This window comes from Cenococcum geophilum (assembly GCF_001692895.1).
Source record: "Cenococcum geophilum 1.58 unplaced genomic scaffold K441scaffold_9, whole genome shotgun sequence".
NCBI lineage: Eukaryota > Fungi > Ascomycota > Dothideomycetes > Gloniales > Gloniaceae > Cenococcum > Cenococcum geophilum.
This window is the reverse complement of record NW_027137567.1, coordinates 16,838-38,391: the sequence shown is the minus strand read 5'-3', so window position 1 is coordinate 38,391 and position 21,554 is coordinate 16,838. Positions and strand designations below refer to the sequence as shown.

The 21,554-nt window shown below is 47.7% G+C and overlaps 9 protein-coding genes across 9 annotated transcripts; 4 read left to right on the top strand and 5 right to left on the bottom strand.

The window, feature by feature from the left end:
- Positions 1 to 18: 18 nt before the first annotated feature.
- Positions 19 to 2,396, bottom strand: K441DRAFT_655219 (uncharacterized protein). Its single transcript, XM_067647813.1, has one exon. The coding sequence runs from the start codon at positions 1,971 to 1,973 to the stop codon at positions 105 to 107; it is 1,869 nt and encodes a 622-aa protein (XP_067506895.1). The 5' UTR covers positions 1,974 to 2,396; the 3' UTR covers positions 19 to 104.
- Positions 2,397 to 2,588: 192 nt separating this feature from the next.
- K441DRAFT_655218 (Aldo/keto reductase) lies at positions 2,589 to 4,079 on the bottom strand. The gene is made up of 4 exons (XM_067647812.1): positions 3,472 to 4,079; positions 3,353 to 3,423; positions 3,141 to 3,293; positions 2,589 to 3,078 (listed from the first exon to the last, which is right to left on the bottom strand). Exons 1-4 carry the CDS (start codon positions 3,793 to 3,795, stop codon positions 2,736 to 2,738), a joined length of 891 nt encoding a protein of 296 aa, XP_067506894.1. The 5' UTR covers positions 3,796 to 4,079; the 3' UTR covers positions 2,589 to 2,735.
- A 5-nt stretch (positions 4,080 to 4,084) lies between these two features.
- On the top strand, positions 4,085 to 5,421 carry K441DRAFT_630282 (uncharacterized protein). Its single transcript, XM_067646264.1, has 3 exons — positions 4,085 to 4,395; positions 4,479 to 4,504; positions 4,568 to 5,421. The coding sequence occupies exons 1-3, from the start codon at positions 4,233 to 4,235 to the stop codon at positions 5,120 to 5,122; spliced, it is 744 nt and encodes a 247-aa protein (XP_067506893.1). The 5' UTR covers positions 4,085 to 4,232; the 3' UTR covers positions 5,123 to 5,421.
- A 70-nt stretch (positions 5,422 to 5,491) lies between these two features.
- On the top strand, positions 5,492 to 7,887 carry K441DRAFT_655215 (tRNA guanosine-2'-O-methyltransferase TRM11). Its single transcript, XM_067647811.1, has 5 exons — positions 5,492 to 5,786; positions 6,066 to 6,922; positions 7,106 to 7,311; positions 7,475 to 7,599; positions 7,681 to 7,887. Exons 1-5 carry the CDS (start codon positions 5,670 to 5,672, stop codon positions 7,762 to 7,764), a joined length of 1,389 nt encoding a protein of 462 aa, XP_067506892.1. The 5' UTR covers positions 5,492 to 5,669; the 3' UTR covers positions 7,765 to 7,887.
- Positions 7,888 to 8,082: 195 nt separating this feature from the next.
- K441DRAFT_547534 (PAP2 domain-containing protein) lies at positions 8,083 to 9,658 on the bottom strand (the record flags this gene model as incomplete). The annotated part of the gene is made up of 4 exons (XM_067642917.1): positions 8,083 to 8,627; positions 8,769 to 9,029; positions 9,178 to 9,431; positions 9,603 to 9,658. The coding sequence occupies 4 exons, from the start codon at positions 9,656 to 9,658 to the stop codon at positions 8,083 to 8,085; spliced, it is 1,116 nt and encodes a 371-aa protein (XP_067506891.1).
- A 377-nt stretch (positions 9,659 to 10,035) lies between these two features.
- Positions 10,036 to 11,460, top strand: K441DRAFT_361157 (uncharacterized protein). Its single transcript, XM_067641384.1, has 3 exons — positions 10,036 to 11,234; positions 11,293 to 11,335; positions 11,427 to 11,460. Exon 1 carries the CDS (start codon positions 10,476 to 10,478, stop codon positions 11,175 to 11,177), a length of 702 nt encoding a protein of 233 aa, XP_067506890.1. The 5' UTR covers positions 10,036 to 10,475; the 3' UTR covers positions 11,178 to 11,234; positions 11,293 to 11,335; positions 11,427 to 11,460.
- On the top strand, positions 11,342 to 12,644 carry K441DRAFT_361228 (uncharacterized protein). The gene is made up of 3 exons (XM_067641385.1): positions 11,342 to 11,356; positions 11,427 to 12,294; positions 12,352 to 12,644. The coding sequence occupies exons 2-3, from the start codon at positions 11,595 to 11,597 to the stop codon at positions 12,375 to 12,377; spliced, it is 726 nt and encodes a 241-aa protein (XP_067506889.1). The 5' UTR covers positions 11,342 to 11,356; positions 11,427 to 11,594; the 3' UTR covers positions 12,378 to 12,644.
- Positions 12,645 to 14,234: 1,590 nt separating this feature from the next.
- K441DRAFT_674840 (uncharacterized protein) lies at positions 14,235 to 15,745 on the bottom strand (the record flags this gene model as incomplete). Its single annotated transcript, XM_067650800.1, has 3 exons — positions 14,235 to 14,684; positions 14,737 to 15,693; positions 15,743 to 15,745. 3 exons carry the CDS (start codon positions 15,743 to 15,745, stop codon positions 14,235 to 14,237), a joined length of 1,410 nt encoding a protein of 469 aa, XP_067506888.1.
- Positions 15,746 to 17,566: 1,821 nt separating this feature from the next.
- Positions 17,567 to 20,879, bottom strand: K441DRAFT_546624 (uncharacterized protein; the record flags this gene model as incomplete). Its single annotated transcript, XM_067642875.1, has 3 exons — positions 17,567 to 17,669; positions 17,733 to 17,899; positions 20,403 to 20,879. Coding segments are annotated over 3 exons (747 nt in total), but the record flags the coding sequence as incomplete, so codon positions are not given.
- Positions 20,880 to 21,554: the final 675 nt, after the last annotated feature.

Genomic DNA, 21,554 nt, shown 5'->3' with positions numbered 1-21,554 from the left:
TTGTGTCATTGACATTCCAAATGGGTATAATCCATTATCCAAGCCGTACCAAGGCAAAGTCTATCGAAAACCCAAGTCCATCATATCTTAAGTCCATTATATCTTCATGCCATCGCATCCTCATCAACTATCTCTGTAGTATCTGCCTCTTCCGTCTCCTCCGCTTCGTCCTGCTCGCAATCTGGAGTCTTTGGTGATACGCAAGTCTCAATTCCCATATTTTGACTTCGCGGACGGTTGTATGGGCCCCAACGCCGAACCTCGGGTAGTTTAACAGGGCGTCTGTTGTTTGACAGATTTCTTACAATTTGACCATCATCCATTCGATGAAAAGTTGTGTCCTTGCCATCAATTTTGTCCGAAATGTCCGCATCTTTCTCATCTTCCCAAATCATCAAGTTGGTTCCATTCAATTCGGTCGAGCGAGTTCCATTTCGGGGAATATGAAAGACAGTCGGGTCTGCCTTGCTGTAGTCCCGGTCCCAAGTCTCTTGCTGTTGAATCCTAGCGACGTAGTCCATCGGTACGGTGTATAAGATGTTGTCTTCCCGCTCATAGATTTCTTTTAGGGGATAATTGAGAATGGCAAGGCCAAGCCCACAATCAATGCGTAGTGAAATTGGATGTACCCGACCACCAAATACCTTGAGTTCGAAAGCGATGCCTGACTCGGTCCATATGTTATCATGGAAAAATACTTCAGGTCTACCGAGGGGCCGTTCGTTGTGAGGTCCAGATACCTCAATGAAGTGTGCCATCTCATGGGCAAGGCAGATTGCGAGGAAGAGATTGAAACGTAACACCATCGCCGGATCCGGGTACTGCAGTAGACTCAGCCTTTTTGCTGTGGTATAAAAGTCGGTATGCAAACAAATCTTGCTTTTGTGACACTTTCCATCTATCTGTCGGCGGAGCCCATTCTTGTAGTCGGTAACTAATCCCATAGAGGCGTAATGGGGATCTGGAGGCAAGGGTTGTTTGTGGAAGAGAAAGTGGACTGTGTCAACTTGGCTGTTAAGAAACTGCTCCATGCATGCGGCCTGCTCTGCCGACCAGGACACATCATTACGAATCCTCCAGCATTCCTGGCCGTACTGCTCTGTTGCTTTGCGGCATAACTCTCGCTCTCCGAAGAGAAGGGTATGCCAAAAGCTTGAAGTCGCTCGGTGCAGTATCAAAAGCGTAGCTAATCGCAGTGCTGGTTTGAGTTGCTCATAGATATCGTCAGGACATCCATGAAAGTTTTCAGGCCTGAAGATGGAATGAATATCGTTGTTTAAAGTTGAGGATTTTGTCTGAACATTGTCTGGTAAGACTAGAGCCTGCTTCTTTATTATCTGAACAGGATTAAATCCAAGCCTAATATGTTTGCGTTTAGAGGCAGTCCGGCGATGGCCAAGTAGTCTCCGGTATTTTTCCAATACCTTTCGATCTGCCACCAGGGCTAGGTGATGATTGATAGAGATGCTCATTTGCATGCCAAAATCTTTGGGTACTTCTATTGTTGAAGGTGTGAATATCTTCGGGCCATCGTAGTTTAGAACATGAGGGAGTACTTGAACAAGTTTTTCGATACTCTTATCTACTAGGACTCCACCTTGGAGCTGAGATACGATGGCAGATGTCTCGTTGCTCCTGTTAACGGTATGCGAGCCATCAGTACGACTCGGCAGCAAATGACGTGCTTGATCTGGCAAAACCGATGACGGTTCACACTTCACCGGGATTATCGGAGTTGCAGTTGGCGTCCACTCCATGCCATCCGGATCCTCATGTTCGGTGGCTGTTTCCGTGTCTAACCCGTCTTGCTCTGATCCAGCAGAGTTCTGTTCATTGTCAGTACGCCAACCAGTGGCGCCTCCCGGTGACAACGCTGACTGTTGCGGACGAACTGATTGAGATAGAAGCGACTCCACCTGCTGGCAGTGGTAGGTCAACGCTTCATATGCCTTTCGATATCTAAACGGGTCCATTCTGGAATGCTGTCAGCTGTGTGCGGACTCCTTCGCTGGAGGGTCTGTTCAACACGAGGTCCCAGAGAGCCCAAACCAAGTCTTAAATAGATCTTGGATCAAAGTGGAGTGTATTTCCTGGAAAGATGCCCGCCTTTTCGTATCCAAAGTCAACAGTCCACTAGTAGATGTGAACGTGGCTATATTTGACGATGGTATTAAAAACGTACGCGGATCTTGACAGTGTTCCAGAGCAATGACCAAAGGAATGGAATAGACTGCCGACATGATGGAAGAGCCTGAATTTCATGTCTTGATGATTCACAGTTCGGGTTCCTGCTTGTGTGAAGGTGCGGAATTTGTCTTACATTGTGATGGAGGGGCATAGAGTGCGTATCCTCACACTTACCCGTTCACTGACCTAGACAGTGAACTTTGGCAAGTTTATAGCATAGTGCGCACTTTTATCAAACGTGAGGGCTTAATGATAAGACACGAGGTGTGGTGTCGAGGATATAAACAAGGACCAGGCTGACAGTCGGTTTTAGGCAGAGAAAATAAGGCCCGTGCACAATTACAAAGCGCTTTGAACGGTCACATTTCAAGCCAATCATAGAGAAAATTTTAGAGTAAATACGTAAGTGTGGTATTTTATTCATATTTTAATAAGCTCATTGAGACATAAGTTATTCTGTACACCTCTCGTTCCAGCTGCGGCTATGAGCCTAATCGTATCCCATATATTTCGTACGCTCGGAGTTCAACGAATTAATACATTCCATTCTATTCATCATCTCCGAAGAAAACCTTGATCGGCAACCATGCATCTCTACAGACTTTGAAGCGGTCGGGGAGTGAGCTCAGCTTCTGGACCTCCTCGGGGGTCAATTCCCAACCGTCAAGCTCGAAGTTCTTCTCGATACGGGAGGCGGTAACACTCTTTGGAATGACTGACGTCCCGCGCTGTAGGCCCCACATCAATAGCACCTGCTGTGGTGTCTTCCCCTTGGCTTTGGCGATCTTGAGAAGAGCTTCGTCTCTGTAGAGAGGAGAATCGGTCGAACCGAGACAGGAATAGGCGGTACAGTGAATTCCCTTGGCTTTGCAGTATCCTAGGAGTTTAGGACTATTTCAAAGTCAGCTAAACTGGAATTCCAGTGCATTCTACGAGGGAATAAGAGCCCTTACGATGGGCAGTTGGGGTGAAGCTCAATTTGGTTCACAGCAGGAACAATTTTACATGACGGGTCATTTAGAAGTATCTCAAGGTTCCTAATGCCGAAGTTGGATACTCCAATGTTCTTGACGCGTCCGGAGACTGGGAGCTTTTGCATTTCTTGCCTGGAATTAACATGTTAATTATGGAAGTCTAGTGTCTAAGACTCGTAAGAACGGCTCACCATGTCTTGACGAAGTTCCAGTCAGGCAGATGTTTCTTCAGATCATTCGGGTCGGTACTTGAAGGCCAGTGCTGAGAGTTGTTAATTTAATTTCGGTGCAATTGTTCGAATTTGCTTACTATAAGGTAGAGATCAACGTAGTCAACGCCCAAAGATCTTAGCGAAGAGGTGACACCATCTTCGACGCGATGGTGCCATGGGTTGTCAAGCTTCGTTGTGATCCAGATCTCCTCACGCGGAACACCAGAGTCTCTGATTCCCTGACCAACCTCCTCTTCATTGCCATAGGCAAGGGCAGTGTCAATATGGCGGTAACCGCGCTGAAGAGCAACCTTAACGGCTTCGCGGACCTCGCTGGGCTTTGATTGCCAGGTACCTAGCCCGATAGCGGGTATCTTTGCCCCAGTGTTGAGGGTGTAAGTAGACTTCGTGTGCTGAGCCATTTTGCGTAGACTTTGGGATCTTAGCATTCAGGGAGAGAGGAATTATTTGTGAAAGAAAGATTTTAGAGGAGATAAAGCAGATAAAATGGGAATTGAGTGGGGAGGCTTCAATATTTTCTATTTAGGGACATATCCATTCTCGTATTTTGCCATTTCATCATGCCAAACCTTGGAGGGCACTATGACCCAGACTGAAAGGGCGCCCTACCATAATTTTTCCACCAGCTAAATTTGTAGGATGATAATCTTTGCGCCGAGACGGCCGATGCTGATCAAATTCTATCCAGTTGCCGCGGTGTCTGTCCTGGAAACTATTGTAAGCAGAGCAATCCGGTGACTTACTCGACCTGCAGCTTGGACTTTCCCGCAACAGCTTCGGAGTCCTCCGACCCAACCGGATTAAACAACTACCTACCAACCTTACCCCCGTCCGGGCTATGTCACGCTTCGTTTCCGGTGGGACAAACGAGCAGCCGCTAGAGCGGGATGATGGGTGGTTAAAAGCACAAAACGAGATAGAAGAAGCCCGAAGACGGAAGGAGGAAGAAGGGCGGCAGGCAGACGGGAAGTCACTCTACGAGGTTCTCCAAGCCAATAAAGGTGGATTTGCACATGTCATAGTGTCAGTTTGATGTTTCATCGAACGCAAGACTAACATGTTAGATCTTGGTTGGTAATTGCAGCCGCAAAACAGGAAGCTTTTGAAGAGGTATGTTCCATCGCCTCCACCAAAGGCCCATTTCACCGCTTTTCTGACAATTATACACTACAGGCAAACCGCCTCAAGAACCAATTCCGCTCCCTTGACGAAGACGAAGTCGAATTCCTTGATTCCGTACTCGAGTCTACACGCGCTAAGGAAGCAGCGATTCGGAAAGAGACGATCGAACAACTAGACCTATTTCGCAAACAGCAGGAGGAAGCGGAGAAGGCAACACTTGCAGAACAGAGTATTGGTGATCCACCGGGCGAAGAGGAGCAGTGGGTCATCAGCGAGAGGAAACGTAAGAAAGGCAAGAATAAGGAGGCCCCAAGGAGAGTGAAACTCCGGAAGTCATCAACGTCAGAGCAAGCTCTACCAGCTTCCAAAGCCGCTTTGTCACCAGAGGCTCCTCCGCCTGAACGCGCAAAACCCACAGCGATGCAGGTGAAACCAGTTGAGACAGTGAAAGCATTAACCAGTCCCACGAAGGTCATTCCGGGGCAAAATCAACAAGCCAAGGCTCAGAGTCCGGCAAAAGAATTGCTCTCTGCATCTCCACAACCTCAACATCCTAAGCCTCTCGCTTTAGGTTTAGCCAACTACTCGTCAGATGAGGATGACTGATTTTGCGGATATATGACGATGGCGGTCCTTATATATCTAAGTTTGAAGTTGTCTATTTTTGAGCGGCGCACCTGGTTTTATACGTATCATGAAACTATTTAGTTATGGGTAGCACAACGGTCAGAGAAAGGATAAAAGTGTGTAAATTTCCGCTCTACCAGTGGACTCGGGGCAACATCCCAGTCTCAGAATGGACAATAGCAATAATTCAACAGCCCTATATAACATTCATACATCCATCAGGTCTGCGGACGAGAGTTCTGGCTTGAGATATATTGAGTCTGAAACCAAATCCTTTGATGTTCGCTTGCCCACACAACGTCAACCTCAGCCTAACGGCACACATGACTCCCACTTTTCCAACCAGCTCGATGAACAATATTAAAGATGCATTAAAAGGTTGGGTTCAGTTTCCCTGCAAGCCCTCGAAGGCCGCTATGCCAATACCCGATTAATTTCGTTCACTATCCGTGCTCTCATTTTGGATTTATAAAATTTTGCTTGTTCAAACATATAATTCCACTCGTTTCTAGAGAAGACCGTCGATATGCCTGAATATCTCGTTAGGCTCGCTCAAGTCCACGAGAGCTTCCGCAAAGCCGAACTCGAGGCTCTTGCCGAGTTGACGGGCATCAAGATGGAAATTATATTGTATAGCGAAGATGTAAGGCTGGATTTTTGATGTGCTCGTGTATTCAATAGCCTTGAATTTTATAGCTCCGTTGAGCGTCTTTTAGAATATGACCTTCGTATCTCTTTTACATTTCTATGAGAAGATCTCAACATATATATTGAGTCACAAATGAGAACTGCTATCTCTGCCCTTCAGTCATTCCCAAAGTCTACCCATTTTCCTGATAGCTATTTCTTTGAATATCTCCTCCATCATCATTACCTTCCAATATCAAAATGTCTCTTTCTATAAACTAATATCTCTACATAGTCACCCTTCTGTATCATCTCCCTCCGCTCCTCCGATGCCGCCATCCACCTCATAACCCGCAGCATACTCTCCCAAGGCATCTACGAGCTCTGGGGCCGCGGAACCAGCTATACCGATCTTCACATATCCGTACGCGCTCTCTCTACCCCAAAATGGGCGCAGCACCGCACATCCTCGTTCCGCTTCACCCTCGACTCCTTCCGCGGCTCGCGCACCAGCAGCGCGCAACGCAGCATCATCGAGTCCTTCTCCTACATGTCGCTCGACGGCCCGATCCGCATGAAAGACCCGACGCTGGACCTCTGCGTCTTCGAAGACTACACCCTGAACGCCAGCGAGCCGCACGCGCTGTACCTCGGCGCGTTCGTCGCGGGCTCCGGGCGTGCGGCCAAGACGACATACGACCTCAAGAAGCGGCACTACATCAGCACGACGTCGATGGATGCGGAGCTGGCGCTTGTGACGGCGAATCTCGCGCTCGCGGCACCCGGGAAGTTGTTCTATGACCCGTTTATGGGGACCGGTGGGTTTCCGGTTGCCGTGGCGCATTTTGGGGCGATTGGCATGGGGAGTGATATTGATGGGCGCAGTATTAGGGGCAAGGGTGGACGGGATGTTAGGGGGAATTTTAGGCAGTATGGGCTTGAAGGGTTGTATTTGGATGGGTTTATCAGCGATTTAACGAATTCGCCTATGAGGGGTTGTATGGGAGAGGATGGGGGAGAGAGCGAGAGAGGAGCATGGCTGGATGGCATAGTTTGTGATCCGCCGTATGGCGTGCGTGAGGGCCTGAAAGTATTGGGGTTGAAGGAGGGAAGGGGTGATGGGAGGAAAGGCGTTGCTCATGATAGATACCAGTACGACTTCGTCTTCTCGTTTTGTTTCTCCTTCCCAATCACTCTCCTTGTCTTCTTCACTATCCCTCCTCCCTCATTTTCATATCTTCCTTCGCTTTCCATGTTTTCACATCAAATACCTGACCCTACCTCACTTCCAATATCCTCCTTTTCACCTAATCCCAAGCTAACACCCACGTCCAGAGAACCTGGCTACATCCCACCGAAACGTCCCTACAGTTTCACGGCCCTGCTCGACGACATCCTGCACTTTGCTTCCCTGACGCTAGTCGAAAACGGGCGTTTGGCCATGTGGATGCCCACCGCCAATGACGAGGACATTGAGCTCGCCATCCCGACGCATCCATGTCTGAAAATCGTCAGCGTGTGCGCGCAGCCATTCAACAAGTGTAAGATAAGCGCCAGCCCCTCTGTCCCACCCCTTGCCTTTTCACATCCGCATGCATCTTTCCACATCGCCTTTCCGATCCTCCTCTCCTATCCTCTTAATTCTCGAAGCGGATATCCATTGATGATCCCCGAGCCACTGCTGATATTTGAAATCGAACACAGGGTCACGCAGACTGCTCACGTACCGCCGGCTACCAGATAACGAGGTCGACCGCAGCTTGCTGATCCCGAGGCGCGAGTGCGGCGCCGGGATTCACGCAGACGAGCTCAATGATTTTAGAAGAAAGGTTCGTCTCTCTCGCTTAGCCCCACCACAGCAACCGCAAACAGCGTATTGAGAGCAAACTAACTCCAAACTACCCCCGCAGTACTTCCAAGGCTTTAAGAATCTAGAAAGCGAAGGGGCCGAAGAGCAAGCCGGTGCATTGCCGTCGCCGCCGCCGTCGCAATAGAAATCGACGTTACCGTTACAGCCACCATAACACGCCCCAACATCTCCCTGATTGAATCGAACTAGACTGGACATTCAATCTGACCGCCAGTCTCGCTAATCTACACATACAAAACGAAAAAGACCTGGTCCCAGCAAGATATTACAACACGCTCCATAGAGCACTTCCCCTCCGCAACCCGCCAACGCCACGCTAGAAGCAGACGACATTTTCCCCTCCCTGATCCCCACACGACTATTTTCCCGCCCCTGGCCCGCAGTATAAATCCCACCCTTCCTAGCCCCTCCATCTTCCCTATCCCCCCCAAAACCCCCGCCTCTACACAGCCTCCTCCCTCCCGTTCTCCAGCCCTCCCCCCTCCCTATCCTTCGACCCCCACCCCTCGGCCCCTACATACCCCGTCACCCCAACGCCCACCCCCCACGCCCGCTCCCGGCTCCGCACCCCCCAGCTCCAGCCCGCGCCCCGCCGGATGGGCAAATGGTACCACCGGAAGCTGAAGTACGCACACACGACGCCGATGAAGGAGCCGAAGAGGATGTCGAAGCCGTGGTGGCGGAAGTCGGAGTAGCGGGTCGAGCAGATGTAGATGGCGGCGCAGATGGGGATGAGGGCGATGACGAGGGTGTAGGCTGGGGGCGCGGCGGCTTGGTTGCGCAGCGGTACGGATGCCGGAGGGGAAGCGGAGGGGGTTTTGGTGGTGGGGTTTTGGTGGTGAGTGGGGAGGATGCTGTGGGTGGGGTTGGGGGAGGGCTCGAAGACGGGGGTGTCGGTGGTGTAGGGGCGGGGCGGGAGGAAGGGGATGGCGATGGCGAATTTGGAGCAGAGGAAGAGGGTTAGGTAGAGCAGGCCGGCCCAGGAGACTGGAGGTCGTTAGTGGTGGTTCTGCAGGTCCGCTGGGTCTGGGCATGCGCGGTAGATGGTGGAGGGAGGGGATTAGGGAGAGCGCTGAGGGAGAGCGCTAAGGGAAAGCGGAAATAAGGGATGTGAGGGACTCGACTTACAGGACGAATGCCCGCTCGGGAAGCTGCGGAACCCGTCGTTGAAGATGCCCTTGTCCGCCTGCTGGCAGATGGTCGCGCCGACCAGCTCCCACAGCGGCGAGAGCCCCATGCCGTCGCCGCCGAGCCGGTGCGTCGATACCGCGTCTACGTTAGGGTTGCAGCGGCTGAGCAGATCCGGGCGCGGCTTGCCGAAGAGCTGTTTCATGCATTGGGTCAGCATGAAGGCCGTCGCGACGGACATGCCGAGGCCCATCCAGCCAGCTAGAGGGAGAAATATGTTAGTATGGCGTTTCTGGGTACTTCTTCGCCCTCTCGCTCTCGCGTATTCTTCTCACTTTCAGTGCGTTGAGAGTGATGGCGAGAAGAGAAGCGAGGCGTGGTAGAGAGGGGAGGGGAGAAAGAGACGTACTATTCCACTCCCAGAACTTCCTCCGCCAGATCAGTGCTTTCGATGTGCGCTTGCTAACCACCGGGCCCGGGACAAAGATCAGACAAACGAGGAAGATGATGACGCCGGGGATGACGAGCCCGGCGACGATGAGGAGCCATGTTGGTATTTTCTCCTTCTCGACGTACGGAAACGAGATGGACAGGTCGAGGAGTGAGAAGGGTCGGTAGTTGGGCGTTATGTTATTCACGCCGCCGCCGAGGGCTGCAATGGCGCTGGAGAGTTGTCAGATGGTGTTCAGATGGTGTTCAGATGGTGTTCAGATGGTGTTCAGATGGTGTTCAAATGTTTGGGTGTTCGGGTGTCGAGGTAGGCTTAGGTGATATGGATGGAATGGTGGGTGTGCTGGGCGAGGTAGAGCATAACTCAGTGCATGTAGAACTCACATAATAACAATCCAGTCGAAGATGTATGAGGCAACCAACCGTTTGGACGGTATCATTGTATTCAGCGGTTTCATGCTCACCGTATATAGAAAGGGGAGATATCAGGTCAATTACTAAATTGAACCAACAAACAGTAAGTAAGAAAAAAGGAAAAAAATGAAGAAAATGAAAGGGAAAGAAAGTGGGACTTGTGGGTTCGACGGAGGGTAAGATATAAAAAACACAAGACTCGCCCTAAAAAGCTTGGTGCCGCTCGCCGCACACACGCAACCCCCCCCCCTCCTCTCCACCATCAGAAGAATGGCCAAAAATTAAAAAAGAGCGATGGTCGTTAGCAAGCGCGCCGGACAAGTAAGCCGTAGTTAGCCCATGATAAAATCTGCACTTTGCAGCTGTAAGCATCATTAACCAGCCACTGATTACACCCTTGTGCAGGGCACGCGACAGTCTAATGGCCTACTAACCTTGTTATGCGGGGGCTGCACCCCCTAAAAGCAATGGCAATCTCATTGGCCCTCATTTGGCTAGCTCTGCTGAGTGAGCCGGGGGGAGACGCGTCAGCGAGCTGATGTGCAGCTAGGATGCTTCGGTTTCGCCTTTCCCGAGTTTTCCAGATTGACAGCCGCAACTTGGCACTGCGCGTTTCGCAGCTCGGCTAAACAATTTTACCATGCCGTCTATGCGGCATCCCGATGTCAAATCGTAAAAAATGCCACCACCTCGCACCACTCAGCCGCAAACTGCCCGATCTGGTTTCCAGTACCGCCTTTCCACCCGCGTCGCCACACCTAAAACATTAATTCTCGACCCGCCGCATCATCCATTCCGTAAGCCAAAAATAAAAAATAGAAAACAGCCGCTCCAAATCCCGCAATGACGTCCCCCCCAGCACCCACCATCGACGTCCTTCTCAACGCCGTCCCAGACCACCCGCAAACCGTCCTCGCCCACCTCGCGCGCCACCCTCACCTCGCCGGCGCGCAGGACAGCCACGGCTACTCGCTGCTGCACGCCGCGGCCTCGTACTCGCACCCGGCGCTGCTGCGCGCGCTGGTGCAGACGTACTCGGTGTCGCCCGACCTGGTCGACGAGGACGGCGAGACGCCGCTGTTCGTGTGCGAGGCCGTCGACATCGCGCGCTGTCTGGTCGAGGAGCTGGGCGCGACCGTCGCCTGGCGGAACAAGGAGGGCCAGACGGCCGAGGAGCGTCTGAGCGAGGACGCCGACTTCATTCCTGTCGCGGCGTATCTGCGCCAGGTCATGGCGCGCGCCGGTGCGCTTTCAGACGCCGGTGCTGCTGCGCACACGGAGAGTGAGCGTGGTGCCGGCGACGCGCTCCATCATCCGCCGCCGCTGCCGAATGGGATCAAGATCAATATGGGCACCGTTGGGGAGGAGGAGGTTATGGAGGATGCGCCGGATCCGGAGTTCAGGAGACGGATTGAGGAGTTGGCTGCCCGAGAGGACTTTCAGGGTGAGGAGGGACAGAGGCAGTTAAGGGAATTGGTTACGGAAGCGGTGACGGGTTTATCGGCCGGACAGCAGGGGAGGGAGGTGAGGAGGAGGGTGGAATAACATCACATGCGAATGATTGATACGATATTAGACAATGGAAGACTAGAGGTATCCAAGGTTGGATGACACTAATCACGTGTACTACTTCGACCGGTGCTGATCACTACCATATTAGGGTTAGATCAGGGATGCCAGTGACTCATCCACCATACATACGAGTTCGTCTGACACATATTGATGTACCCGCCAGCTTTACCAAAGCAGTTAGACAAGTCGAAGTCTCACCGTGATCACTGACTTCCGATTTAGGAACAATCACAGTTGAAAGGCTAGTTACTGCACCAAGCTTCATTTCAGAGTGTACAGCATCTTCCTTCACTCCACTCATTCAGCTGCATCTCTGCATTTTACCTCCCACTCATCTATATTAGCCCGATCGCTCTCTTAAGCCTACTGCAATCCCACCAATAGCCACTCATGCTAGGGATACAACCACTCCACCCTACCCAACCGACGGGCTTGCTTGGTGTCCCATTAGAGATACGCCTAGAGATCTATCGCTATCTCCTTACCCGACGGGAGCCCATTGAATTGCAGCCCCCCATCTTCTACTGCGACCAGTGGCCTAATAAGGATTACCCCCTGAACACCAAAAGACACCCAGTCGTCCTTCTTGTATCGAGGCAGCTTAGCGAGGAAGCGCTGAATGTGCTTTATGGCGAGAATGTCTTCGAGTTTTCTCTTAATAGGAGCAGTCAAACTATCTTCAGCCAATTCGCGCCAGCTAATAGGCAACGAATCCGGCGCCTCCAACTCCTTGCCTATCACGGTATTCCTTTCTACGGGTCGCTGCTCCACTCAGACCCTCACATCGTGCCTCCTATTCTGGAAAGCTTGGCTCCTATTCTGGCAAGTTTGAGAAGGCTATACATCGTGGCACAGCAGCCCCTAAAGGCTAGAACTTTCGACAATGCTCCTACGCTCGAGCAAGAGGTGCACGAATGGCTTACCGAGCTCAAGCCTGTACTAGAGTGCGTTAACCAGTACGTCTCGAGCAGAGCTACTATAGAGGTGGACGATAATGACATGGAAGAGACGAGTGAGCTTATCAAGAAATGTCTCCCGAACGGCTATCGAAAGGTACGAACCCGGATCGGCGACATAATCTTCGAGAGAGGTATGTTCTCCTAGGATTCAGTATACTGGGATGACGATTATAACCCCACCCCCGCAGGTCTTCGGAGGGATGACGGGTGTTAGGATTAGACAAAAAGTAATTCATTGGCACCCTCGGCAAGACTGCCCGTGTCGCGCTACTTCGCCTTTTTTTCTCGATACCAAGGGCCCCGATGGAACTGGCGAGGGCTGGTCCTCGAGAACCTGACTTCGTTTACAGTCCACCCTGGATGGCTTGCAGTTTGCTGTCTTGGAATCGCGATCGAGGGAGTGTGCTAGGAGTGTCTTGTTCCCACCTGCTGAACGTAGAATTAGGATGAGGACTCTGTCTATTAAAGAGGGCTCTAGAAGCTCTCTATATACATCAGATAGGTGACAAATAGAATGACGACGACGTCATTCAGTAGGTCATAGTTAATGGAAACAGGTAATGAGACGTTCGATGAGACGTTCGATGAGACATAGTTCGTATAGACGATCTAGGTCGTCAGACAGTAGTTCGATGGTGGTAAGGAAATCCGATTCAGGTCGACACCACCAGTTAATCCGTTGGCAATCCTCCAGCACATAATAAGCAGAATAAAATCTCTAAATGCTACACAATAGATCTCTAACAATATGCATTTTAGTTTGCGGTTTCCATTTCCTTCTCTATCTGGGTTGTGGCTGTGCGTCTTCTCGCCTAGTGCCAATGAGATTGAATTGAACTTAGAGAAGCACGGTTTGAAATGCTATACTCCGGAGTACTCCAAAATGGGCAGCGCAACCTGGAGCAGTCCGAGCTGGACTACTCTAAGCTGGGATAATATGGTTCGGCATAACTCAAATAGTACCAGATGAGAGGACGGGCTAAGGTATCTGAATTATTAGATCCAGTGATGGAATTGGATTGGCGGTGGAGCTCCAGCTGGATCTGGATCTGGATCCTCTGGTCTTGACGCCGGCGTGGCGTGGATTGAAGCTCATGGAGCTCCTGGCGCGCCACAGCTTATACCTTATCGGGAGGGAGGTTAGGCGCTATGCGGTCGGTGCNCGGTGAATAGCCAATCGGGGGAGTATTAAGTGATAACTGCGCGTCCCTTGCAATAGTGTCAGCCACTAAATTAAGGACGCCCGATTATCGCTGCCCCCTACCGCTACCACCGCAGCTTTGCTTACAATGTCGCCCTTAATCAGGCCGTTTCTCCCTCCACCAACCTCTACCACTACCTCTCCCTTGGTATCATTCGCTATGCTAAGGCATCGCGGAGCAAGAGGCTATTAGGGCAGAAGAGAATGCGGAGCAAGCAGCTGTCGCCGCATATAAAAAGCCGCTAGAAAAGACTCTCGCCGCTATCAAGGTCGACGACGACAGCGACGCATTAAGCGAGGTAATACCGCTCAAGGACAGCGACAATCCTAAAGAGGGGGACGAGGAGGACGAGTTAGAGGAGTAATATAGTCAATCTTATAATATTCGCCACCCACCACCTTTCTTAACCAACACTAAAATCGTGCCAAGACCTCTATACTGACAGCTGGATATCCAGCAGCGCTCCTGGAGCGCCGCCAAGGATTACATCAGCTGGCGTGGATTTGAAGGCTGCCGCCAATCCACGCCAATCCAGTTCCATCACTGATTAGATCTCTCCCGCATGAGTGTGGCAACTAATTCATATTGAGGATTATGTAGAATTTCGAGAGTAGGCTCTCACAACCACATCTTCACAGCATGCGGGCAAGAGAATTTTATTAATTATATTCGAGGTCTATAGCCGTGTATCTAGCTAATTAAGCTTGAAAGCAGCTACTTAAAACCAGATCAAGCGTAAAGAAGTGCCAAAAGCACCCTATCGCATCGCTTTCTTCCATCCAAGGAATTCCTATCCTATCTAGATAGCTTGAAAACCTGGACACAAGCACCTGGACAAAATCTTACCCATCACTACCATACCATCCTTTTCAGATCTTACCTCCACGACTGGATGGAGCTCGGCTTTTTGGATGGTATGAGTCTATCCCTCTAGGAGGATAGAAACTCCCTCCTATGAATCCTGGCGGGACAGCTTCAGCAAGGCGTCTCTTAGCCTGAAACCCGGTCAAAACTTCATCTGCCGAGCGCTTCCGAGTCGTAATGAGATCCGTCGTTACCGTGGTTGGGCAAACTCGCAAACGAGTCTCATGAATATCGTCGAAGCAACTCTGGAGCCATCTTCCAACTTTTTTCAGAAAACTCACACCAGTTCCGTCAGGTGCCTTCTCCACGTTAGGATTGTTCCAGCCTCCCCTCTGTCGTGGCAAACTGGATTTAATAGTCCCCATAATGCTATGCACAGACGATTGTTCGCGACCTTCATTTTTACTCGCATTGACGAGTTTGTCACGCCAGTAAGTAATGCTGGCAGCGTAATCCTAGCATACAAAGGTCAGTGGGAGAACACTAAGGATCCACGGGTAATCATACCACGCTAGCCACCTTGCCGGCTTGGACGCCGTAGACTGGGCTGTTAGGAATGTTTTCAGCTTCCATTAGTATGTGCCATATAACAGCCATCTGATGCTTAAGCGTCTCGATTTGCGTGGCTAGGTACACGCGATTAAGCGTCGTAGTGAGTGTCTGGTTGCTCGACTCTACAAACAAATCTTTCTCGAAATCCTTCAACTTCTTTTCGAAATTGAAGGCAAACTCTTGTTTTCCCTTGGCGAAGTTACTCTCCAAGCTCTGTAAGCGTGTATTCAGGTCTAAGATCGAGCGATCTAACCCGGATCGAGGGCCGATAGGTGGGCGATGAGAACGGTCGGGAGCCAGCCCAGAGCCGCCCTTCCCTATTTCTCTAATCTTTTTGCGAATAGGTGATTCAGCTTCACGAGAATTTTTGTGTTGCTCTGCAGGTTTTGCTTTCACCAGCTCGAGCTCACGCATTTCCAACTCTTTCCTTTTTTCCTTGTCCTTACTATCGAGCTGGTCGCGAAGCGCAGTGATGATCTCTCTCATCCGGGTTTGATTGTTTTGCAAGTGACGGACAGCAGCTGAAAGAACGCGAATGGTCGCGTCTGGATGCTTTAAACCTGCTTCCTCACTCTCCAGTTGCATATGTGCCTCAAAAGCAGCTGTCCCATCTCGCAGGGCTTCCAGTTTACTCATGATTCCCGCCTGTTTCTCTTTGATCTCCGTCAGTTCCTTCCCCTGGTCGTCCAAGGTATCAGTCATCCCACTCTGAACGTCTCTAATTCGACGGATCGCGTCAACAACGGGAGCAAGGTTATGTGAAGGATCAACATCCCTATTGCTGTGCAGAATCCAGTTGTGAGCTCTGCGTGTGAATCCATGCGTGGCATTAGAGCCCGCTTGAAGCGGCTCGATCACCGGCCTCATCTCTTCCAGCAGCTTGTCAACTGTTTCGTGAGTATTTACGGATGCCTAAGCATAATCAACATCTAGGTAGCTTTTATGGAGTAGCGCGGCTTACCATTGCATTCACAAAACGAGAGTATTGGAAGGTGGGTGGTGGAAGAAGAAAATGCAACGCTCCAAATGGAAGGAACGAGGCAAAGAAATAGTTGACGACGCGACTTCACCGCAAACAAAAGTCATCTGCTGCTACTCTTCACTTCATCCTTTGATGATTGGCTAAAAATCCGCACGCTGAAGACACTCGAGTAGTATCTATTCCAACGCTCCACATATGGGCACTTTTCTTCTTCTTTTCCTCTCCCTTGTTGACTGTCTGTTTGACTTTCTTCTTGATTGCCTTCTTTTCTTGCTTCTTTTTATTCTCGTTTGCCCTCTTGCTTCCTTTCTCCTCATCGTCCTCTCCCTCCTTGACACTATCATTTCCTGTTGCATATTCCTTCTCTTCAATTAATCCACCTTCATTCTCTCACCTCAAATTCTTCCCGTCTCTCCCATTAATCTGCACAACTTCGTCTCGCCCTGCCCCCTTGCGCCCTTCGCCACATTGCCGCCCCGATCATGAGATGTCGTCACCTAAGACAGGTGAGGAATGCTGCAACCGTTCCACTAGAAATCTACTAAAACGTATAGAGATTTAGCGCAAGTGCAAGCCAATGCGGCTAAGCCTAATCCAACCAGTGAAACACTTACTGGATCTAGCAAGATCTCACTTCCTCAGCAACGGAAGGCTGCTAGTGCATTGGTTTGTAGCCCTTTAACATCACCTTTTATCTCTAAGGCCTCTAATCGAGAAACAGATCTTAAAACTGTCCCAACAGAAGCTTCCTGGAAATGCAGAGGACGCTATCAATACCGTCTCAAGAGAGGTTTCCGAGTTCTCGCAAGTCGTACGTGAGTTATGGACCAGCGTCAAGGATTCTACGCACAAAATCTTCAACGTACACACTCGTATCGGAAGTTTGGAGAATTCTGAAACCCGCCGGGATTATAAACTAGTAATTCGTCGCTTAGAGGAAGTTGAAAAGGATGGAGAATGGCTCAGCAGGGAGGCGGTAAGATAGCGTGCCGAATTTCACTGATAAAGAGACCGTGTGAGCTCATAATTTGTCCCACTTAGGATTTCCTCAATGCCCTAGTTGACTTTACTGAACGCATCCTAGCGACTTTTATGCTAGAAGAACTTGAAAGTGATGCGGATGGAATTTTTTTGGAGCACTTTCGTGGACGAGCCAAAGAGGTGGGAAACCCGGATAAAGCACTCCATATATTCATGTTGAACGCCGCAAGCAGAAACTACAGGTCTCTAAAAGGCTATATAACGCTCTTCTCGCTTTACAGTCTCTAGGTGGTATCTGAATGAAAAGGTCATTAAGGGCGCTGATGCTATATACTCTTGGCCTATAGCCAGAAGGATATTTGGTTGCAAAGATCACTCTTATCTGACAGGAGGATTTCAAAGGAGTTCTGCGGAATAGCGGACCTGTCTAGTCCATTTGTCATCAGCAATTCTCGGTTGATCACAATTACCCCAAAGTACACAGAACGAGGTTGAAGCTATCTAAACTTAGGAAAGGTTTCGGCAGCTTAACTTAGAAATAATACTCCTATCACACGATGTTCCCAGGATCTGCTCATTCTCATTAGAAGCGGCCCAGAAATGTTATCTTACCGCGTACGACCTATGACACGAGAAACGGCTTCGCTTTTAAAGTTAAAACGCTTACCATTCGAGATTTTGATACTGTGCAATTTATTAACATTTGGGCTCCATCCTTAAAATTAGCCTCTCCTTCATGATCAAAAAGTCATATCAAAAGCAATGATAATGTGACCGAAGGTGGCAATCGCTTTGAATCGATGTCTCAACCCTAAATTTATCCTAGTCTTCCTTTCCATACTTAGCATACAAGCCTTGCATGCAGCCCATAGCATCATCCCTATATCCACCGCGAAACAGCAGCCAGTTGTTTAGCCAGTGGTATCTACATCACGCCTTAGGGTTAGCCACATTTCATGGGACACTTTGACTCCAGAAGTGCACCTACATCTGATACAACTTCATCTTATCTTCATACTCGTGTGTCGGCTCCATTTTGGGTATTAAACGATGATACTCACTGAAGAAACCTGCAGAAAACCCACCAAACATCCTCATGAGTCTCAATTCGTACTCGGAATGGGCATAGCAGGAGCAGGGTTGTTTTGGATAAATCTTATCGCGATAAGTCTTGGCATACCCCAAATAAATTTTCAGTCGCCTTCTTCTTCTTTATTATTGTACAAAATATAACTTCAGAAGTGGAATTAGAAGCTCTTGACTCTATTAATACCTCTAAATTAAAAAATATAAGAGGTCACTTAGCTCTTTTAACATAAGAGCATACCTGTCTACTAGGCAGTAATAAGCCCGTATAAAATAAAAAAGCCCGTCTTTTATTCTATTATAAACACTATATAGAGTTATACGCTATATAGTCAACTTCTAACTTCTGAAACCACTTAATGTTAAAGCATAGCATTACGGTTAAGCCTAAAACTAGTTATATAAAAGAAGTAATATAGGATTAATTAAAAGACCTTTACCTTAAAGCGTTATCTTAAAATAAGATAGAAGAGCTAGATTTAGAAGTACTTTAAGTAGTCCTAAATAAAGAAGTTATTAATAAGGCCCTTATTACATTAATTGTTATATAAAACTTACTATTTTAGATAGTTAAGTGGCTAGAGTTCTATATTCTTCTATAGTTAATTAATCCTAAAATAGACGGCTATATAACTATAGCCCATTTAATAGTTAGTAAAAAGATTTATAACTTATAGCTATCGCAAAAGGATATTATATAAAAGAGGCTATAGTCTACACTAATAAGTATTTATCTCTCTATTAATATCTAGACCTCTCTAAATAATTACCTTCTCCTTATAATTTGCGGCTATTTTATAAATAGTTAGAAAAAGCTTATAAACGCTCTTCTCAGCCTCTATATGGTAGCCTCCTATAGCGGGGACGAGTAATAAAATACTCTCCTTTTAGTACTTAAGGACTATAGAATTATGTAAAAGCTAGGTACTGTTATATCTAATAACCATACTATAAATAATAAGCTTTGTTATATAATAAGCGACTAGCTTTTTTAGGAACAAGGAATTAAATAGAATCCCATCTACTAACGGATCCGCTATTAGGGTTATATTCTTAACCTTACTATATAGGCTTTCCTCTTTAAAAACTTAATTAGTTTTAATAACATTAAGTTATATAAAAAAGATAAGGTAAAAGGAAAAAAGTTAGATCTAAAAGAGGAGAAAGAGAAAAGTAATATATTTTAGAAACTTAGCGCACTTAGAAAGCTTTATAATATTACTATATATACCTGTAGCTTAGCTAGTTATATAAAGGAGTTTAAAAGTCTTATAGGGAAAAGAATTCCGCTTAATAATTATATAAGATAGAATAGCTAGTATTTTATACTTAGTGTAGTAATTAAAAAAGAGTCTGCCCTTAATATGTATACTAAGCGTAATATTAATACGCTTAAAAAGGACTATCTTAGTCTAAAGGACTAGGAGGCGCTTTATATAATAAAAAGTTTTCTTTAAATATTTTACTAGGTAACCCTAAAATGCTAAGAATATAAAGCAACGCTTAAGAATGTACTCTTTATAATAAATATTATAATTAAGTACCTTAATAAATCCTAGGTTAGTTTATCCCCCCTTTTATTTCTTAATTTAGCTAATATTATATAATAGAGGGAGTATATATCTAATAAGGAGTTCTTTAAACGTATTAAAAATGCTTAGAATACCTTTAATAGATATTATTATAAAATAGATAACTTGCCCCTTTACGCCGCTGCACTTATTCTTTATCTAGCCCGTTATATAAGATATATTAAGCAGGTTTAGAAGAAGGAGTGGCGTAGGCCTATACTTAATAGCGTTAAAGAGCTTTAGGAAAGATATTAGAATAGGAGTTTTACGCCTAAAAGTATATCGTTGTATAAAAGGCTAGCTCTAGCTTAAGACCTTAATGAGTTTAATAAGATTACTAAGGATCTTAATAGTATAATGTTTTAACTAAAAAGTTAAGATAAGTATAAGGACTTTATCTCTAAGACGCCATATAAGATTTCAATAACTGCACTTTAGTGGTGGTCTTAAGAATAGTAACAAAAGCGCTGGCCACGGCTCTCGCTTATAGCAATTAAAATTCTCTTAATTTTAGCAATAAGCGATAAGCTAGAAAAAGTCTTTTTAGGAGAACGTTGTATAGTATTATGGGAGAGAATATAGATAGATTCTGAAACTCTTAAGAAAACAAAGTATTTAAAGAATTAGCATTAGAGAAGAACTATAAGAGAAATAGGTAATTTTTCTCTAAGTATTTAGCTATATAGTTAGGGGGGAAAGGTACTGTAATATCCGCAATATCTACAATATCCGCAGTATTCGCAATATCCGCAATATCTGCAATATCCGTAATATCCGCAATATCTATAATATCTGTAATATCTGCAATATCTGCCAAATTCTGCTAAGTCTACTAAATTCTGCCGAATTCTGCCAGGAGTCTTACCAGTTGGGGTAGAAAAGCTCCGCACGGGCACTTTTATCCTTATCGATTGCGATATTTTATGCATTTTCTATTGGATAAAGGATATTTTATGCTCGCTTATTCGCATTATCCAAAACAACCCTGAGCAGGAGCTCACATCGAATGCTACATCTTCAACCCCTCCATTGCCGCCTAGCCTGCCATGTGCTTTATTTCCACTCCATGGGTCGCCATGTACAAAAGCTGGCTTAACTCCTCTCTTTCCGCCTAGGTGACCATTCCCGAGTAATTTCGGCAGCACAACGGAAGCCGCCTTCTTAATCCAACCGCGGAGCTCGTCATCAGTATCATGTGCCTCTTCAATTAGTCTTGATATCGCGCGAAGACGGTTATCAGTATAGAATTTGGCCCACGAGCGGCGGAACGTATTGCCCTGCCTGGCCCGGCCGGTGTATGTCGTGATGTGGAACCCGGGCATTAGTTGATTACAGCCTTCAGGTATTGAGGTAGGTGCACTGTGCAGCAATGCAAGTTTCTGCGCAAATGAGAGTCCGCTACCCACTTCAGTTGTATGAGCGTTAACGTCTAGAAATTCAGTGAGCAGGAAGTGTCCGTCCGAATTGGCCAGCTTTCCCGCAGAGACTCTATGTCCGGGGACATTCACCTCCGTTTTTAGGGATGGGTGCCGCTTCTTTTGGCGGTGGTCGCACTAGCTAAACACAAATAAGGACCGTGTTCATGCCAACAAAAATTGGTGAGGCAGAAAAATAACGAGACAATTCGCGTCTGGATGCGATTTACTCGTGGTCAAGCGCCTTGCCACGGGCCACACGGCCGAAGTTAATGTGACGGTAGTACGCGAGATAATGAAGCTTGATTCTTGAAGCTGGCTTTGCTACAGTGCTGACGTGATAAAGAGGAGTGGAGTTCCTATATCGCAACACCTAAGCTATCTATTATGTAACATGTCTAATCTGTGACTGTCGACAAAGCTTTAAAAAATGTTTTCAGTCTAAGTGAATACTCCAGGGCCTTCTCTTTCACGGGTTGTAGCAGACTGTTGGGCTTTGTATTGCATCGACACCTAGAGCAGTTTTCAAGGCCTCAAGATGGTTTTCGCGCTTTGGGTCACGAAATTCCGCGTCTGGTCCCCCTTCAGATGCCATAGTGGTTGATTCTGTTGACAGACTCCAAGAGGATGGAGGTCCGAGAGAGACCTGGTGCACGGGCCGGTGGCTAGTGGCCAAACCAAAAAGAAGCAGCGCACCAAGAAGTGGGTAGGTAGACAGCAAGGTAGGCAACAGGATTG

What these genes read in the sequence shown, in the direction of transcription:
- K441DRAFT_655218 (XM_067647812.1), bottom strand. Translation starts at nt 3,795, where the DNA reads ATGGCTCAGCACACGAAGTCTACTTACACCCTCAACACTGGGGCAAAG. An exon ending in ACGTTGATCTCTACCTTATA is followed by an intron (nt 3,424 to 3,471) that starts GTAAGCAAATTC and finishes AACAACTCTCAG; the next exon opens with CACTGGCCTTCAAGTACCGA. An exon ending in CTTCACCCCAACTGCCCATC is followed by an intron (nt 3,079 to 3,140) that starts GTAAGGGCTCTT and finishes ACTTTGAAATAG; the next exon opens with TCCTAAACTCCTAGGATACT.
- K441DRAFT_655219 (XM_067647813.1), bottom strand. Translation starts at nt 1,973, where the DNA reads ATGGACCCGTTTAGATATCGAAAGGCATATGAAGCGTTGACCTACCAC.
- K441DRAFT_630282 (XM_067646264.1), top strand. Translation starts at nt 4,233, where the DNA reads ATGTCACGCTTCGTTTCCGGTGGGACAAACGAGCAGCCGCTAGAGCGG. An exon ending in GGTTCTCCAAGCCAATAAAG is followed by an intron (nt 4,396 to 4,478) that starts GTGGATTTGCAC and finishes TGGTAATTGCAG; the next exon opens with CCGCAAAACAGGAAGCTTTT. An exon ending in AACAGGAAGCTTTTGAAGAG is followed by an intron (nt 4,505 to 4,567) that starts GTATGTTCCATC and finishes TATACACTACAG; the next exon opens with GCAAACCGCCTCAAGAACCA.
- K441DRAFT_655215 (XM_067647811.1), top strand. Translation starts at nt 5,670, where the DNA reads ATGCCTGAATATCTCGTTAGGCTCGCTCAAGTCCACGAGAGCTTCCGC. An exon ending in GTTGCTCATGATAGATACCA is followed by an intron (nt 6,923 to 7,105) that starts GTACGACTTCGT and finishes ACCCACGTCCAG; the next exon opens with AGAACCTGGCTACATCCCAC. An exon ending in TCAATGATTTTAGAAGAAAG is followed by an intron (nt 7,600 to 7,680) that starts GTTCGTCTCTCT and finishes CTACCCCCGCAG; the next exon opens with TACTTCCAAGGCTTTAAGAA.
- K441DRAFT_361157 (XM_067641384.1), top strand. Translation starts at nt 10,476, where the DNA reads ATGACGTCCCCCCCAGCACCCACCATCGACGTCCTTCTCAACGCCGTC.
- K441DRAFT_361228 (XM_067641385.1), top strand. Translation starts at nt 11,595, where the DNA reads ATGCTAGGGATACAACCACTCCACCCTACCCAACCGACGGGCTTGCTT. An exon ending in CGACATAATCTTCGAGAGAG is followed by an intron (nt 12,295 to 12,351) that starts GTATGTTCTCCT and finishes CCACCCCCGCAG; the next exon opens with GTCTTCGGAGGGATGACGGG.